Raw genomic sequence first — 19,091 nt, 5'->3', positions numbered from 1 at the left:
CAGCAGGCCTTTGCCCCCACGACTGTACCCAAACAGCTGGTCCAACCGCAAAAGCCCTCCTGACTGTTCAATCCACTGTCTGCTCTGTTCCTGCCCTGCCTGCCTGCCAGCAGCAGCTGACACAGCCAAGCATTCCCCTTCCTGGGCTCCCTTCTATCCTGGGGGACGCTCCTTCTAAAGGGTGCCCTGGAGTCCAGGCCTTAACTTGTCACCCATCTCATGGCTCCATCTCATGGAGACTCCCCAAGACTCCCCTCAGGCACAGACCCTGTCCCTGGGCACTTGCTTGAAGCTCCACTTGCTCGTCGAGTTTCTGTCCCAAACCCATCTTCTCCCTCGCCCCCTCCAGCTCAGGCAGTGGCAACTCCGTCCTTCCAGACCTGCCAACTCCTTTCCTTCTCACACCTCACCTCAAATCCACCAGCCACCTTGTCCGTTCTAACGGGAAATACATACAGAATTGGCCGCTTGGCCCCAAGTCCACCACTCCGCCCCCAGGGACCACCGTCCTGTCACACCTCATCTCTCTGGGTCTGCTCTTGACTGCTAAAGTCCACATTCACCACAGCAGCCAGAGTGATACCCAAGACCGTCAGGGAACGTCATGGAGGGAGCCGGGGGGGACACATCAAGTGCCGCAGGAACTCAGAATGTGAGAAAGGACTCTGCTGCGCAGGCCCTCAGGTGATGAGGCCAGGGGAGGACGGGGGAGGAAGGGTGAGTGAGAGGGAGAGAAGGGGGAGGTGGGAGGCGGGGAGCAGCATGGCACAGACGAGGCCCTGCCCTGATTGGGGCCCCATGGTGAGGGAGGGAGTGTGCGTGTGGGTGCTTGGGCTCACGTGCTAAGGTGTGCTTGTGTATGCTCGAGCAGAGGGCCTGGCTGACAAGCCTCACCGTGGGCCTTGCTCTGAAGAACGTGGTGTGCGGCGGCTGCAGCATCTCAGACGGAGCCAGGAGGGACCCACTAGATGAGGGAGACCAGGCAGGAGGTTCTGCCTTCTGCAGGGTGCATTCGGGAAGGAACATAGGCAGAGGGCAGAGTAAGAGGGGGGCTACGTGAACCTGCCAACTGATGAACTAAATCACTGCTCTCTCTTAGTTTGAGGGACCTTCTCCTGGGTGCCTCAGTAAAGTGGTGGTTAGTTACAAGCTGAGCAGGTCTGGGAATGGATGTGGAGCCCCCAAATTAGCTGTTGCCATCTCTGGAAAGTACTATAATGTGAGCTTTGTGTCTGCTGAAATGCTGTTTATGAGGCAGTAAAATCTGGAGCCAAGTTGTCTGACTGTCTCCTGATTTCGGGTAAGACTCTGCTGTGCTGGGAGCTGTTTGAAGAATACTTAGGAAAACTATCTAAAAAGGGAACAAGGCTGCATTGGCCGGGAATCGAACCCGGGCCTCCCGCGTGGCAGGCGAGAATTCTACCACTGAACCACCAATGCTCCAGCTGGCAGGAGGGTTTCAGCAGCTGCCATGACCCACAGAACACAGTGCTTCCTTTCCAGAGGGCTTTACTCGCTGCCACATTAGCAGAAAGGGTGGGGCAGGGGCTGAACAGTTCCACTTTGGAGGGAGAGGCACAAAGTCAGTATGAAACATTCAAAATTTTCGCATGCTATGACTTGTCAAGCCCAAAGGAAACCCCAAAAATACCTATCATAAAAGCAAAAAAACCCCAAAACCAGAATGTGGAATTACATAAATTGGATGATCTCAAGATGTGAAATTATAATACTGACCACCCTTGGGGACAGCTTTATTTCTTTCTAATTTTTCTACTTTCCAAATTTTCTAAAATGGGAATCAAAACATGAGAAGGTGCTAAAGTAAAATGGAATACCCATATATCAGTGAAAACTCAAGAAATACGTCTCTCCTTGAGATTCTTCTAGTTTCCCACAAAGAAGGATCCTGCTATGGGAGGCCGATACTAAGTGATTGCCCCAAGTTTTCTTTTTCAAGGAGTGGTCAAAAAGGTTTCAGCTGCTACGTGCATTGGCCGGGAATCGAACCCGGGCCTCCCGCGTGGCAGGCGAGAATTCTACCACTGAACCACCAATGCTCCAGCTGAGTGCTGCCCTGCCGCCAGCTGTTTTGTTGCGCTGGCTCACAGTAGCTGATGGCACAGGCGTAACCTGACACCTAAGACAGATCCAGCGTGGAAAGCCGCTGGACTGCACCAGGCAAACCCATGGGAGGCGGCCCACAGGACAAGCGTGCTTGACATTCTGCTCAGCTGTTCAGAAAAAAGCCTGAGAACAGCAGTGGGAGAAGAGGTCTTAAAAATTCTGCTGGCTCCTGGTAGAAGGTTCCAGACCTTACTTTGTTAGCCTTAAGATATGAGTAGGCAGTGCAACAATTTACTCTCTGGCTAATTCTTCAAAGGAGACCATCACCCCAAAGCCCATCACTGAGAGTGAGGAAAGGTGTCAAAGAAGTTGCAAAAATAAAGAGCTCCAGATAACATTTAGAGCGCCAAACTCCAATCAGCAAAAAAGTGGCTTTCATCACATTATGGATATACAAGACAATCATGGTCAAGGGGCGTGGGAAGAAAGCAGTCCTTTCACTTTTTAAAGACACTGTCTTTGGCAGCAGAGCTGATAAACACGTCCGCTGGTACTTTCTTAAGCCCCGCTTTCCTCAGAGTGACCAGCTGGGTGTCTGGATGTCTCCAGCCAAGACCCAAGTCCACCCTACAGCCTGAACTGCCATGTTCCAAACTGTCTCGCGTTGGAAACAGCTATTTCCTATAGCTGAACCCAGGAAAAGATTAAGGAAAGGCTTAGTGGTCTCTGAGGCAGTAAGGGTTAAAAGCAACTGCCAGCAGGCTGCCAGCCAGGGTTCAAATCCCGTCCCTGACTTAGTAGCTGCCACCCTGGACGTTCCCTGTGCCCAACTATGGAACGGGGGGTAACAACAGTTCATACACACCTCAGGGTGTTAGCAGAATTAAGAGTTAATACATGGGAAGTAGCCCTGCCAGGTTAAATGAGGCCTCCAGTCTATTTCTAGGACCTCGCTTCCCTGGGGCACCCCGGCAGGAGAGGGGTGGGGGCAGGGTCTACTCACCACCAGCTGTCCCTTCCTGCTTCGCCAGGGAGTCATCAGGGTTGGGGTCTACCTGCTTTGGCACCACAGACTTCGGCTCCTCGGGTTCATCATCCTCAGGGGTGACCAGCTTCATCAGGCTCTGGTTGCATACATTGGCAACCTCCTTGATGCCTGAGGCCACTGATGTAAGGAGCAGCTCCACTCAGGGGGGTCTTCCCTAAACCCCAGGGCTCGGGCCTCCCAGGGGTGGTAGCAGGCGAACAGGTAGTTGGAACCGAGTCCCCATTCTCTTTGCCTCTGTACGAGATGCTCCTTTAACTTCTTGTTGGGCCCCTCCTCGGCAGACTCTCAGCGACAGGATTTCCCCACCACGGCTCAGCATATGCGTTCAGAGGGTTGGAGTACGGGACCCAGGAGCTGCTCCAGATCTTAAGTGAGGTTGGGGACAGCAGCGGGAGCTCTGGGTCCTGGTGGACCCTGCAGGGATCCCCCTGTCCTTGCTCAGCTCTGCCTCCTGCCCGAGGCGCCGGGGCATGGATTCTAAGGGAGCCCCATTCCCTACTTCAGGGTCCTGAACCTTCACAGCCTCTTTTGGGGTTGCTCTTACTTCCTCTCTCCAGAGTGAAGGATACTTTTCTTGCGGTCATCATAAGCCAGGCAGGGCAAGACGGCGGTCAGGATCCCAGAAGAATAGGGCAGCATCACCCGGCCGGCCAGCTGGATGAACTCCCGCATCCAGCACATGGCTGTCAGCTGGATCAGATCGTCTGGAAGAGGCATTGCGGGCTCTAGGAGTGTGAGCACGAATAGCCAGACTCCCTCCCACTGACCAGGCCCACGGGATGCGACTGGAAGACCAGGGTGACCCATGGGCTTGCAATGCTTCTAGGTCCCCCCATGTTTCCTCACTCTTGCTTTTGGCTTCTATGTTACCAGGCTGGAACAGAACAATTTTGTGGCAGACTGTAAGAGCAGCCAGGATTCTCCACCCACCCCGGTGTCCATGTTATGGAACTTGGCAGTGCCCCTCATTAAGTGGGTGCAGTTTGTTTCCCAACGCCTTGGCTCTGGGGTGGCCTGCTACTTTGGCCAACAGCAGGTGGCATGGGATGGCATGCCTCATTCAAGAGGCCTTGCTCACTTCTCCTTTGTCTCCTGGAACCTTGCTAATGCCTATGAATGCACTCCAGCTAGCCTGCTGGACGATGTAACACATGGACTAGGCGACGACTGGCCATCTGCTAGATTTGGGCGAGGCCATCCTAGATCATCCAGCCTGAGCTCATCCTATGTTCACTGTGGGTGTGTGATCACACCCGGCCCAGGTCAGCAACCAGCTGACCAGAGACTAATAATAAATGACTGTTGTGTTAAGCAATTGGATGGTGGTCAGACATTCAACAGAAACTAACAGGTACACGGCCCCAACCTCTAAGTGTTTTGACTCACAGGGCTAGTGCCAGACCTACCAGCAAGGTCTCTAGAGCTCACACCCCTCCAGGGCCAGGCTAGGAGAAAGGGCTACCTGGATCTCTTGCAAGATCTGCCCCCCAGTGCTCCAGGAGCCAGTGTCACCCTGGCTCACACTCTACCAGCACTCTCTCAGAGAAGGTGAGAGACAAAGGGGCTTCTGAGCCAGAGATGGTGGGGCTGCAGGGCCACACACTAACCTGTGGTCTGGCAGTGGATCACCAGGATGTTGGCCATCTCAGCAAACTTCACACTAGACGGGTTCTTCTTGATTTCTTTCAGGAATTCTCCAAGGACCACTTCACACCTATGGATGAGAGCAGGGAACAGCACCTGCCATTCAGGTGGTGGGAGCCTCCACCTGAGCCCATCCCTGCTGGGATGCTCCAGAGGGGGCTGCTTGTCATAGGGACTCCGCCAGAGGCTGGGGCTGGTGAGCGCCCAGTTCCTCAAGCAGGAAGCACATGAGCCAGGAAGAAAAGAGTTATCTCCTGCTGCTGCCCATGTGCTGGGTTGGGGGGCCCACTGCCTCCGACTCACATTTTCCGAATCTCTTTGCCATTATCGCCCAGGATCTGGAAAAGTCCATCCAGGATCTCCGGCAGGTAATCCAGCAGGTTAATGTCTGGCACAGACTCCAGAACCAGGATCTGACCCAGGGGAAGAAATCGGTCTTGAGAAATCAGCTAGAGGATCCTCAGTCTTTGGGGACAGGCCAGAGAGAAGGGGCCTGCCAAGGCAGCCCAGAGGGACACTCCCCATAGGGGGAGGGAGGCGGGCAGCTGTTATTTTGTTGAATGTGCAGGGAAATGGAAATTTAACTCCAGGAGGTTCAGGTGCCTGGAGGAAAGGGAGAGGCCTGGTAAAGGACGGAGGAGCTAGAGGCGGCTCTGCTGGAAGGAACACTATGGGCACGAAGAGGAGTCAGGAGTTTCCTGGGATGAGGAAGAAGAGCCGAATCCTTCTCAGGGGCAAACATATGGGGCAAAGCTGGATAAATGTGTTTGTGTTATCTGCCACTGGCTATTAGAGGGATAACAATGAGGCTTCCTTGCAGTCAGAGGAAGCGGCAGGGAGAGCCGGAGAAACCACACTAGACCCGCGGCCCCCTCCAGGTAGAGAAAGAGCACCGGGGGCTGGCCCTTACCCAGGAGATGATGAACTGCCGGGCATACTGGTTGTTGGAGTAGATCCTCTCCCGCAATAAGGGGATGAAGCCCACCAGGTCAAACTTGCTGCTCTCTGTCACGATGTCCTGTGGGTCAAAGGCAAGGGAGCTGCTGTGAGCCGGAGGCCAGGGGCTGCCTGATCTGGTCAAGTTACTGGCCCAGGGCTGGCTCCCGGCTCAGGCATCTACCGAGGAAGATGGAGATCCCAAGGCAGCTAGGAGAGGTCCCGGCAGCAGCCAGGCTCTCTCAGGCCAAAGGACAAGCCAGAATGAAGGGCTGAAAGCAGGAGCCAAAGCCCAGAGCGCTCATCATATAATAAAAGGCTACATGTGTGGTGTGGCTGGTACATCCCATGGCACCGAGCAGAGCCACTCCCTGTGTTTGGGGGCTGCGTGTGGAAGCGGGGCTAACAAGATAGGGTGCTGCGGGGAGAGAAGGGCCTGCATTTTGATTGCACTGGTGACGTGATTCTATACACTTGTCTCCCACTAGACACCAAAGAGCAAACTTTACTGTATGCAAGTTAAAAAATCTCTGACAACAGAATTTATAAGCTGCCCAGAAAAAAGAGGTGTGAATCAGCAAAGTGAGGACAAAGCACGAATACCTTTAAGAGGCGGTCTAGGAGCTCAGATCCGCTCTTCACATTGGGGTCTGGGTCCGCAGCCAACTGCAGGGGACATAGAAGTAGAAACACGTGCATTACCTATGGCAGGGAGACTACCGGAAACGCTTGGCCTGGGCCTTGGCATAGTCTGGACACAGAGTGGGCACCTCATTTAGAGACTAAAGCAAAGAGTAGGGGAGGTGGATGGGGTCACATGGAGCCCGGCTAAGGAATTGAGAGCAGCAACTTCCCCGTCTGTTTTGGGACCTCGGTGACCAGTTATACAGACAGGATCTCAGGGTTTCTGGCCTCAAAATGCTGGTCTTCTCTCCACTCCTGGAGGAGGGAACCAGGCAGCCTCAAGGCTGGTATTCTCGACAGTAGGGTCAGCGGAGCTTCAGGGGACTCCATGAGGCCCAGAGGAGGTCCCAGGGGGCCTTTCTAGGCAGAGCTCTCTCTAGAGCTGACAAGCTCCGTGCTCCTCACGGGGGAGACATACTGTGGAGTCACCATGGTGGTGGCCCACTTGGGAGGTAGGTACTTTGCAACCTCGGTTTTTTCCTCCAAATTTGTGGTGGATGAATACTTTGTAAAATGCAACAAAAATAAATTACTAGAGAAATAGGAAAAAAAAAACAAGCATACACACAAGCCCATTCAGAAAATTATTAGATTCAATAGACAACAGGTGCTCCTTGCAGCCATGTGCTTATCTGCTCCAGTTGCAGCTAGGAAAAGTGATCCAAGCATTCCAGGTTCCGAAGGTCAAGTTTGGTGGATGGGGTGAGCCCAGCCCAGCTGGGAGGAGTAGTTACCTTACTCAGGCCGTCAAATAGCACGTTGAAGTGGGGCAGCACAGCGCCGCGGGCCACCTTGACGATGTTGTAGAGGGCTTCACAGGCGTAGTAGCGTAGCCGGCTGTCCGTGTCATTGAAGCAGGTCAGCACTGGCTCAATCAACTCCTTCAGGTACAGCCCTGAGTCCTGCCATGGGGTGGGAGGAGGAGAAGCTGCTCTAAATGGATCCAACCCCAGTGCCCTAGCCCCAGCCCCCTTTGAGATGCTCAGTCGGGCCTCTGTGTGAAGTCTGTGCTCCATGGCCCTTTGCAAGTCAGCCTCCCAGCACAGGGCTAGGCTGAGGCACCAGGCTGCTGGGCCACAAAGCCAGCCTCGCTGGCCTTAGTGGAGAGAACGGAAATCAAACACAGGTCTGCGATGCCCTCCAGGGTCTCGGTGGAGAGTCAAGGCCATAGCGGGTGTCTGTCCCTCTGGGAGAAAGGCCTACCTTGCCCAGTGCGATGGAGCAGGCGGCCAGGCCGATGAGGCCCCCTTTCCGGCTGTGGGGGTGCTGAGACAGAGCGAACTCCTGAGACAGGGTCTGGATCACATGCTTGATTTGCATTGTGTTGTTCTGGGCCACGAACTCCCGGACCAGCCTGGAGAAAGGAGAGAGAGAGGCTGCAGGGCCGCGGCATCGGGTTGCAGGCCTGTGGTTCCAGGGCTTGGGGCTGGGATGAGGGAGATGAGGTGTTCAGAAAGAAGAACTGGGAGTCAGGGATCTGAGCTAGGACCTTCCCAGTTCTGCTGCGGATGGGTCACGACTGTTCCCCTATTCCAGCTCTCAGTTTCCCTTTGCATACGAGGGAATAAGGAAGCTATCTTGCTTCTGGGAATCTGAGATGATGGAAACAGAGGTTGTGCAGGGGACAAAAGCTGCAACACATTTTCTGTTCATCAGCCGCCTTTATTCAAGCCAGCCCACCTTCATTAAGGTACCCAAGGGGTTCTCTCTGTGTCATTATTTCCAGGGCTCCAGTCTGACAGGCAAGACCCACACACAAATACGCAAGGGTAGTGACAAGGTGCAGTGACACCACAGAAGTGAGAAGAACACCACATGCTAATCTGCTCGGGCCGACAGGGAGCTGCCATTTGAGTCAGAACTTAAAAACATTACCAGGCATTTCCTAGGGCATCTCGGGCAGAGGGAAGAGTCTGGCCCAAAGAGCCCTGGGGAGACCGTGCATCAAGGGAGGACGAAGAGTCTGTGCACGAAACGAATGGCTGGACACAGTGAGGGGATGTGCTCGGGTCTATGTTTTAATCAGGTGCCTCTGGGGGCAGCCTGGAGAGGCTGGGCCAGGGCAGGGGGGTGTATGACAGGAAACTGATGTCAAGAAAAACCCCAGAGGAGAACTGCAGCTGTCCAGGTGAGGAAGGAGGGCCTGAGATGTGGCTGAGCCAGCAGGAGAGGGCGGGAAGGGGCTGCTTCACACTAAACAGAAGAGCCAATCGGGAGCCCATGTAACAAGGGTGGTTTCGCTCTGGGGAGTGAAGCTGAGGGAGGCCACTTTCATATCTGTGAAAGTGCTCACACCTGGGGTCTCCCTGAAGGATGCTCCCAGGGCAGACCTGACTGGAGCAGAGGAGAGCAGAGGGAGGCCTTGTTCTGCCAGGGGCCTGCTCTGTTTTGAGCCCAGTGGACACCGAAGCTGAGACCCTGTGCCCATTAGGAGCTCACAGTGTCTCTGCAGTTACAAGCCTCACCTGGGGGAACGGTGGTCCGAGGCCCAGAAAACTGATGTGGAGCCATGGCCTGGGTGTCAGGGGTGTCTTCCCAGAAGTGGGATTTGAGCCTGACCTTGAAGGAGGCAGGAGAGGAGAGGAGACATTTTGGGCAGGAGAAAATGTGTGAGCAAAGGCAAGGAGGGGGAAGTAGCCACGTTGGTGTACGTCCCGGGAAACATGATGGTGGTAGAAAGTTAACCAGCACAGGCCGCTGCGGCCATCAGAGCTCCTCAGAATTCTGAGAATGGGTTGCATCATGGGGAATGGGGATGTTTCCTGTGTTTTTTGAAGAGCGTGGTGACCAAGTGCATCAAGCAGTTAGGAGATAGAAGGGGAGGGGAGGCCACACCATCATCCAGGCGCTGGGGACTGATACCAGAGTAGCAGCCGACGGTGGACAGGGTGAGCTAGAGATTACGGACATTTCCAAGTAGCCACCCAGACTCCCTGCAGTGGCTCTACGTGGACTGTGCAGGTCTACTCTGCCTACTGCATAAACAGGGGCCTCAGGTTGGCTTGAAGGGCGTTAAGGACAGCATCAAGGAGTCCATCCTATTCCAGCCAAGTCTCAGGAACCTGCTAGTGACCAGAGTTGTTAAAAAAAAAGGGGGTGGGGGGGCGCTGTCCCTGGAGGTGGTGACTGCTCTTGCAAAAAAAGTTATCCCCAAGAGGGTTGGACAGGGTTTGGCAGAGACTGAACACAGCAAGTGGCATGGCGCACCTTTATGTGCCTGGCAGGGTGCGTGCAAAGGTGAACCAAACAGGCCTGGCTCCAGGGCTTGAGGGGACTGGTGTTCCAGGAAAGGCTGCACAAATGGCCTGTGAGGGGCTGCATCCTTTGATCTTTATAGGGGGTGATTCCACCAAGCCCGCACTGGGGGACTGAGAGCTATGGATGAATCAAGGGCCTCTGGATGGAGCTCCACCCCAGTTCTGTAGGCCCAACTCCCCACACAGCGTAGCAAAGCCCAGTCAAAAGGGTTTTACAGCCTGTCCGGTTTTCCAAACTGGACCAACCAGCCAGGTGAGGCCCATCTGCTGCAGCTCCTCCTCAAGCAGCAGCGGATACAGACCCATGAGAAAAGCCTTGCAGATGCGGCAAGAAACAGCTGGAGCATTGGTGGTTCAGTGGTAGAATTCTCGCCTGCCACGCGGGAGGCCCGGGTTCGATTCCCGGCCAATGCAGAGCTGCTCTTTTTGTCTGATCCTTTGCCAGTCCTCCCAGAGATCCTGCCCAAGGAACCACACCCGGCCTGCAGCAAGCCTGAACTTCCGGGCTCAGTGAGCACGGGAGCTGGGTTCTCTGGGAGAAGCACTACTGGCTATGGGACCTAGGACTCCTGGTTTAGGAAGGAGCTCCTGCTGGGCCCCCTCAGCGTTGGCCAGTCTCCAGCAGGAAGCTGGGATGAAACCTAAGAACTGTAAAATAGCTCCACACACATATGAACCTGGAAAGGGAGAACCCAGACATCAGAAAGGAGAAATGCACCCAGTTTCAACATGTATTTGCTACAGAGAAGGAAAGACTTGAAGGCAAATCAACTACAACCCGCCTCCTCCCCGCTCCCCCCGCCCCTTGCTCTGGAGCCTATGTGGCTGTGCTGATGTGGCAGCATCTGAGCCTGGCCTTATAGTCTGTGATTCAGCAGACAGACCAGGGTGAAAGGGAGGTGCTCACACAGCTGCTGACAGCTGGAGCATTGGTGGTTCAGTGGTAGAATTCTCGCCTGCCACGCGGGAGGCCCGGGTTCGATTCCCGGCCAATGCACAGAGCTGACACTTTTGGTCCTAAAAAGAGCGAATGTGAGATTTCACACAGCCTAAAAAACTTATGAAAACAGTCTGAGAACTGAGAATGACTCATTTCGAGCTTATGTTTTACACTGATGTACTGTTTCCTAAATTCCACAAAGATCTAGAACCCGTGTCTCTTGGTTCCTAAGGGGTCCAGGACGCAGGGATGCAGCAAAGCCATAGAAGACAGCTATGCCTCCCACCCTGCCCGGGGCTCTGGTGGCTGACAGCACTCTGGGGAAGGCAATCTGCGTGTCTGCTTGGTGCAAGTCAGGGCGGCACCGAGAGTGGGCCTGAGCACACCTGCAGCCTCAGCGCGGGAGCCAGATTCCGAGCTGCCAGCAGCCAGGCCTCGCTGTCTCTTTGATGCAGGTCACTAATGGTCCCCAGGCAGCTGGGAAGGGCACGCTTCCTCGTGGGAGAGCCAGCACAAGGGGCGTGTTCCCTGCCCTGGAGGGGCTTTCTGGGATGGGGTAGAGGAAACAAGCAAGTAGTCAAGGACTTTCCTGCAAAGCAGAGAAGAAAATGTGATGAGAAGAATGCAAGGGGAGGTGCGGCTGCAAGAAAAGGCTTGAGCAGCATCTCTGGAGGGGAGGGAATTAGGTGTGGCTTCCTGAGGGTGGCACCTGAGGGCCCTGAAGCTGAGGAGAGGGTCCTTCTGGAGCTGCTCAGGCCGAGGTAGCTCAGACAGGGAAGAGCAGGAAGGAGGGCTAAGAGGGAGAAGAGAGGCATCTGGCTTGGCAGAAGCAAAGGACAGGGGAGAGGAGAGGAGGGTGACGGGGCGCGGCGGCTGCCGGCCTCCGGCCAGGTGCAGAAAGCTCGGCGAAGGAGCCAGCGCAGACGCCAGCCAAGGGCGGGGAGAGCCCTGTGCGGGGGGAAGAATGAGGAATGGGATGGCCAGTGCCAGCTTGCGGGCGTAACAGGGTGACCTGAAGGGAGGAGCTAGGAATGGGGGGTGTCTCTGGGTTTGGCACCCACTTTGCTGGCCCAGCACCCCCTTCCTCCTTCACTCTTCTGAACGGACCAACCCTGAATCCTACCGGGTTCTTCCCAGGGCTTCCCAGGCCACTGTGAAAATGATGGCCTGCCCACGCCCTGAGGCTCTGTGCTCAGATGGCCTGTCCAAGCCCACTGCCTGTACCCCCGCTCTCAGGGGTAGAATATTCCTCCTGGCCAAGAAAACAAGGCCCGCGATGACAAACACAGGTTCCCTCCGGAGGGGAAGTCCTGAGAACTTGTTCTCACCACAGGGAACCCAGCGGGCATTGGGTCGCAGTAGGAAGAGTCTGTCCCACGGGTCCTTAGCTGGCAGTGATGGTGATCAAAACAGGGCAAGTCCAGCGCCCCGTCTCACTGCCCAACTGTCTTCCCCTCCTCCCCCCACCCGCCAACCCTCCAGTGCAGCCAGATCGCCTTCTAACCGGGCCTGGCTCATTCCGCTCGTGTCTGCGCTCGTGTAGAGAGCAGCTCTACAGCCTCCAGCAATCCCACCCGCCCCACTGTCCCTGGCCACCCCAGGAAGTGGCCACTCCTCGTTGAAGACGGAAGGACTTGGGACCGCCTCCCTGCGGCCAACTTGATTGCCTCTCCCGGGTACACGTCTACCTCTGCAGCCCCTGCTGAGCACAGGGCCTGTGGGACTCAGGATCCACCTGCGGGGGCAGGGCCGGAGCGCAGCACAAGCTGTAGGGCAAACAGGGGCAAACCTGCACCGCCTGCTGGTGACCAGGGAGGGCCTGCTTATCTAAACCCGGCCAGTGGGCTTAACCTGGGTGGTACTTGGGTGGTCCTGAGTCCTCAGTGTTATCACTCAAGTCGGTAGGAGCAAAGTACGAGCAGGATCCCATAATGCAGCGGGAAGGGCAGGTACCAGAGCTGTGGGCGGTGGCTAGGGAAGACGCCGATGCCAGGAGGTGACCTGAAGTGGGCGGCTGCTGAAACCCCCTGTCCAGGTTGCCCCAAATAGCGCCAGTGAATAGGCCCCAGGGGCATGCAGAGAGAAAAGAGCCACTACAGAGGGAACAAACTCAGTGAAGTTAAATCGGGGTCCCCAGTTCCAGGCTCAGTCTCTCTTTAGAAGACCACACTGTCTCCACTTTCATCTACAGGCTGTGAGCCACAGATGGGGGTGGGGGGCTGAAGCCAAACTAGTTTTGAAGTTTAATATTTGGCCAGGAAACTCTCACGATCACAAGTGCCCGGGACGTAGAGGTCGCCGGTATTCCTGTGCCGTGTACCCGAGAGAGACTCTGCTTCTGCCCGGCTTCCTCTCCCCTGTGCTGAAGAGGCCTGGCTGAGGAAGCGCCCTGCTCAGCAGCTGGTCAGAGGTGCTGCTGGATGCAGCCACCCCTTCCCCAGAGGGCCAACTGCTCACAAACCCCAGTGCGGGGCCAGGGCCACAGCCACGGGCAGGGCCCCCACAGGGCAGGGGGTGTTTGGAATAGTCACCAGCCAGAGGGGGACGGGGCCGAGGTCTCGGCGACACAGCCGGACCCGCGGGCTGACACGCACTGTTGCGTCTGAGCCCTGCCTGACACACAGCCTTTCAGGGCGGTTCTGTGGTAGTTAGGCTCTCGTCTCCCAAGAAACTGAGCGCCGGGGGAACCCACTGCCTTTCCCAAGGTCTCAGGGGATCTGAACCCAGACATCTACAAAGCCCACACCCTTTCAGCTGCACCCCGGCTCCTCTTGCCCTAAGTCTGCAGACAGCATCCACACAGTCACAGAGGGCACTTCCCTGGTGCAGAACTGCGGCCCCCAGTGAAACACAGCTTTCTCCACACACCCCCCTCACGGCAGAGCCTCCAGACGGCCCGGGGGCGCTGCTCTGCCACCCCCTGGGGCACCAGGAGCTGGGTGCCTGTCCTGCAGCGAAGCCTCTAGCTGCTCTGCTCTGAAGGCAGGAGGAGGCAACTATAGCTGAGCACATGCCAGATGCCCAGGCCACACACTGGCTGACTGACACGCGTTTCCTACTTTAATCCTTCTAATAAGGGACAGAGCGGGTGCTATCATACCCATTTTACAGATGGGGGAAACTGAAGCTCAGAGACTTTATGTCTTAAACCCACACAAGGTCACACAACTTAGATTACTGCAGGCACAGAAGCCAAATGTGGATTTTTCTGAAACCCTGACGTGTGACATTATCCCCTCTTCACACATCACACCTGCACCCTGTTGCAGCCCACTGGGAGTCAGCATGACACATTTATTATCTTCTTTGGTCTCATCCCAATGTTCCAGCCAGCAGGTGCCTCCCTCACACTGTCACACAGCTTGACAGGCATTCTTATTATTTTTAAATTGAGATAAAATTCACATGCCATAAGCTTGCTTATAATGTGCACATTTCAGGGTTGTTAGTATGTTCATGAGGTTGTGTAACGAGCACCATAATTAAGTTCAGAACACTCTGCCAGCCCTCAAAGCAGCCCTGCACCTATTAGCAGCCGCGCCCTACTTTGCCCTAGCCCCTCCCCAAGCTCCAGGCCATTCTTTGGCCCTGTACATCTGCCCATTCCAGACACTTCAGAGACAGAAGCAGACCACACACGGCCTCTTGTGACCAGTTTCTACCTAGCGTAATGCTTTCAAGGGGCATTATTTTTTAAGATGAGGAAACTGAGACACAGAGAGTTAGCCCAGAGGTTGCAAACTTATGTGCTTACAGGGGTCGAGCAGGAAATACAAATGACAAGGCCAGAGTGGTAAGAGAGGCTGGGGGAACTTGCTGACACAGATAGCAAACTGGGGAGCTATGTCTTGGCCTGGAAGTGGGAGAGGTGGCCCTTGGTCCCCTGATCTGCTGCCTGAGCCACATCTTCCAATTCCCTCAGAGAATCCGGAAACTGAGTTTCACTGTGACAAGTCTCAATTTAAAACACCTGTGATCCAGGCCAAACCAAACAGGTCTGCCGGCAGGACACAGGCCTGATGGCCCGCCTGTGACCTGCGGATCCAGTCATTTGCTGAGGGTCCCACCGCTAATAAAAAGCAGAGCTGTCCAGAATGCGGACCCTTCCTCCAAAAACTGCATCATGCCGCTTGGTCATAGACGGAGTCTCTCCACAGAGGTGTAGGCTCCGAAGAGCCAGGTCAGACGCAACAGTTCCAACCTTCTCCTATCACAGAGCTCTGGGGGCACCCCCCATCCCTATCTCCCACCTCAGCAGGCAAGGGCAAATGATTCAGGAATTCAGTTGATCCCTTGGGTTTCTTTCTTTTTTTTTTTTTTTTAGAGGCATGTATTTATTTATTTGTTTGTTTGTTTGTTTATACAAGCACTGGGTACAGTCAGAAGCGCGGGAGGGTGAGAGAATTCACCAGAGCCAGAGCGGGGAGCAGAGCAGGCAGAAGGACCGAAGTACACTGCTGAGGGGAGCAGCGGGCGGCAGGAGAGGTCTGTGCACCATGTGGGACCCTCCTCCGGTGGCCGGGGAGCAGCCGGGGATCGAACCGGCGCCGCAGAGATCCCTTGGGTTTCAATGTTCTCGGGGCACATGGCCCGGGCACCACCATTTGCTAACTTTGGAACTCCAAGTTCTGAGATGCTGGAGACTTGGCACGAGCTCACCCCTGGTTACCATGAAGTACAGTTTCTCTCCCAGCTTGCAGAGACAGTGAACCCTCCCCCACCCTGGGGCAGGGTCCTGCCACCCCAGCATGGTGTCCTTCTAAAAAGAGACACCATGGATGAGCATGTCTGCTGGCACACTGCCTCCAGCTCCCCCATCAGACTCTCCCAGAGAGGAGAGCCTTGTATGTTACATCAGGATGGATCCACGACTCCACCCCTGAACAGAGAGTCCACAAAACCTGAAAGATTCTAAAACCTCAGCTGAAAAAGTACCTCGTCCTTTAGAAAACTGCAGACACACTGCCCTGGCTGTGGGGTGAAAGTGCCCCATGAGCGTGTGTAGGCGATATGTACCAGCCATCAGGCTCTGGCCACCTCACTCCACAGGCCCTGAGCCTCGAGAGTCCTGGGGCCCCTCAGTTGAGTCCAGCATCCACCTCTGCAAGGCAGTGTCTGAGAGGCTGGCCTCAAGGTGAGGCATTTCCCCAAATTTATTAGAGGTTTGAACCCCTCACTGGAACACCACAGGTAGTCATCAGAGCAGACGACTCTGGAAAACCAACATGGCAGTGAAAACAACCATGAAGGGACCTCCCCTGGTGGCATAGCGGTTGAGTACTGGGCTACGAAGCTGCCTGCAGCCTCTGCAGTGCTGGTTCGATCCCCAGACGCCAGCGAGGATCCCACGTGGCACGACAGACCTCTCCTGCTGCGCCCCCTGCTCCCGTCAGCAGTGTGCTTCGTCAGTCTGCCTGCTCTGTTCCTCGCTGTCTCTGGTGAATTCTCCCACCCTCCCGCGCTTCTGACTGTACCTGTGCTTGTATAAATAAATAAATAAATCTTAAAAAAACAAAACAAAACCCATGAGGATGTTCAAGTGTGAAATTTCTTTTACTAAATATATGTCCCCTTTCTGGTAGAGAAACCATTCATTGGGGAAGCCCTTTGAGATGGGTGACAATGGCTTTTGTACCCAGATTCTTGCTGGGAAACTTGGGGGATTACTTAACCTCAAGGAGCCTGTTCTTCATCTGTGAAATGGGGCACTGCAACCTGGCTGATAGGACAGTCAAGCAAAAGGACTGAGATGAGGGGTGCACAGCGGCCAACAAAGGGAAGCTGCTCTACCCTCCTCCCCCAGAATCAGGCAGACAGTGCTTTACACGTGGCCACTTTGTTTTTATAATAACTACTGTTATGGACTGAATTGTGTCCCTTTAGCCTTACCCCAAATTCCCAGTTGAAGTCCTAATTGCAACTGTGGCTGTATCTGGAGGTAGGGTTAGTTTAGTAACCTAAGGTTAAATGGGGCTATACTGGCCTTGGAGCCTGTAGACCATGTCCTTATAAAAAGAGACACCAGAAACTTCACCGGTGAAACATAGATATCTCTGTCCCTCCACAATTTGTGAAATATATATTCCGAGGATCATACCAAACTGGGCACTCCTCATTTGCAATATGGCTAAAGAAGGCTAGAAACTATAAGGTCTTCTATGTCAGTGCTTCTCAAATTGTAAACTGCACAAGAATCACCCACAAAGTGAATGGGAATGCAGATTCCGACCCACAGGTCTGGGGGTGCCCGAGAGTCTCACTCTAACAAGCTCCCAAGTGATCCTGAGGCTGCTGGTCTACACACCAATTCTGAGCAGCCAAGTCCTTAGAATTTGCTGTTGTTTGCCCACCGGAAATGTATGGTCCTTCATTCCTTCTGGCACCAACTGCCAAATGCTGCCAGACGCTATGCTCAGTGCTAGGGATAAATAAAATAGGGTCTTTGCAGTGCAGTGAAAGCCCTAGTGGATGTTCTGAATTCCAGAAATCTAGGACATTGATGAAGACAAAATGAGCCCCAGTAAAGAAAAAGCCCCAACGGAAAAGCCAGCAGTGAGAACACTTACACAGGTTGTGCCAGAAGCAACAATAATGCTGAGATGAGTATCTCTACCCAGGATCCAGTAGGTGACTCAAGTTATGAAGCAATGAGATATTTCTGAGAAGCAGAGTAGGTGATGGATAAAACTGGATGTCAGAGTAGCTTCAAAGCCAATAAAACCCATAGATATGGAGCAAGGTCTGTATATCATCTTGGGTCAAGTAGATGGTGATAAAGCATAGTAGCACTAGCAAGAATCGGGATAAACAAGAAGCAGCACACAAAAAGAAGTCAAGAAAGTAGTGGTTTTGAATAGACTGAGTGTTAGAGCTGAAAGGGAGGGTCCTGTTAGCAAAGCGCGTATCTTTCAATACAGTTAACACAGCCATTCTCAACAGGGGTGATTTTGTAGCTCAAGGGGACATCTGGCAATGTCTGGGGACACTTTTGGTTGTTATAGCTGATGGGGTGCTACTGGCATCTAATGGGTAGAGACCAGGGAGGCTGCTAAAAACCTTACAATGCACAGGTCAGCCCACCACAAACAAGAATTATCTGTCCCCAAATGTCAACAGTGCTCAGGTTAAGAAGTTGTGAGTTAAGGAATTTGTTCAAGGTCAAAGAATGAGAGTCACATGGTGGACGAGATTAGAGCTGTCCAACAGAGCACTGTGCAGTGATGGATATGTTTTATAATCTATACCGCCCAATTGGATAGCCAACTGCCACATGTAGCTATTAAACACTTGAAATATTAGTAGTGCAACTGGAATTTAATTTTTAAATTTAATCTTAGTAATTGAAATAGCCACAACTGGCCAGGGGATGCCCTCTTGGACAGGGCATATTTCCTAACTTTTAGTTTCAAAGCCTGCTTCTTTCCACTCTTCTGAAATCACCCACACACCTGATTCTATCATTAAGATTTGCCTGGAAAAAAAGTGTAAATGTAAATAATAGCAAAAAATTCTAATAAACACTTTAAATGCCGTATTGAGGACAATGGGAAATAAAGCAAAATGTCAGATCATGGTTACACATATTTACAATACAGTCTATCTAGCAAGAAGCAAGAAAGGTCAAACTATTCCTACTTCAACGTGGAGGGAATGGTGATATGACAGAGATAAAACAACCCTCTGAGCCTTGAGATCTTGAGGTTTGGGACCTGATTTCTCCACTCAGCCACCTACCAGCCCCTTTTATTTCTAAGAAGCAGGTGAGAAAGGAGGCAGTTCAGCCGCACCAGCACCTCTCACATCTACCTTTCTCTCATCACAAGTCACTCTGTGTGATTTGTTGGGTTTTGAAGGCGACCACACGGAGGGCGCACCGTTGCCAGGCGCTGTGCTAAGCATTACCTATAAGGTACGTCGCTTCATTCTCAGGGCAGCCCTTTGGGGCACCAGGAGGTAAAAGGACTTGGCCCAAGTCTCACAGTCAGTGGAGAGCAAAGCGGGGTGGAACTCCCAGACGTGATTCCAGCCCTCCTGCTCTTCAGCACTGCGCTAGCGGGCCTGAAACCTGGGAAAGCAACACTGGCAGGACAGACGTGAGGACCAGCCCTCCGACCCCTGGGAACGGGACCCCGCTCAGTCAGGGCGGTGTCCCGGCTCCGCTCCCCAGGGCTTACTTCTCGATTTCCAGCGCTGCCACCTTCCGCTTCTCGTAGAGCTTGTCATTGAGAGCCCGCACGATGTTGGGCGTGAGTGGAGCGAAGTCCTTCTCCGGGTTCATGGTGGCGGCTGGGGGCGCTCCCGGCGCCCCGCGACTCCTCAGCCCGCGGCTGCCCGGGTCGCGCCGGGGCCAGGGGAGTGTGCGGCTCCGCGCTGCCTCCGGCGCCGGCTCATGGACCACGCAGTCCCAGGCCTACCTGCTTCTCTCGACCGTGGAGCGCCGCCTCAGAACCCGGGCTCGGATCCGGTCCCCGCACACCTGCCAGGTGCTGCCTAACGGCTCACGCGACTCATTCCC

At 54.2% G+C, this 19,091-nt stretch overlaps 1 protein-coding gene across 3 annotated transcripts in view; it reads right to left on the bottom strand.

The window, feature by feature from the left end:
- VAC14 (VAC14 component of PIKFYVE complex) overlaps nt 1-18,854 on the bottom strand; it is a gene marked incomplete at its 5' end in the record, with an annotated part of 49,358 nt that extends 30,504 nt beyond the window's left edge. The window contains 9 exons of one of the 3 annotated variants that reach the window (XM_084257204.1): nt 3,071-3,223; nt 3,685-3,819; nt 4,723-4,829; nt 5,063-5,172; nt 5,670-5,777; nt 6,299-6,361; nt 7,114-7,281; nt 7,583-7,784; nt 18,751-18,854. In XM_084257204.1, coding sequence (XP_084113330.1) covers nt 3,071-3,223; nt 3,685-3,819; nt 4,723-4,829; nt 5,063-5,172; nt 5,670-5,777; nt 6,299-6,361; nt 7,114-7,281; nt 7,583-7,784; nt 18,751-18,854 — 1,150 coding nt within the window. The remainder of the gene's footprint in view (nt 1-3,070; nt 3,224-3,684; nt 3,820-4,722; nt 4,830-5,062; nt 5,173-5,669; nt 5,778-6,298; nt 6,362-7,113; nt 7,282-7,582; nt 7,785-18,750) is intronic. The other 2 variants (XM_084257205.1, XM_084257206.1) reach the window with 2 other exon arrangements.
- Between the last annotated feature and the right edge of the window lie 237 nt (nt 18,855-19,091).

Source organism: Talpa europaea, assembly GCF_964194135.1.
Source record: "Talpa europaea genome assembly, chromosome: 16".
In the NCBI taxonomy this organism is placed as follows: domain Eukaryota; kingdom Metazoa; phylum Chordata; class Mammalia; order Eulipotyphla; family Talpidae; genus Talpa; species Talpa europaea.
The sequence above is the reverse complement of the archived record's forward strand: the minus strand, read 5'-3'. Positions and strand labels throughout refer to the sequence as shown.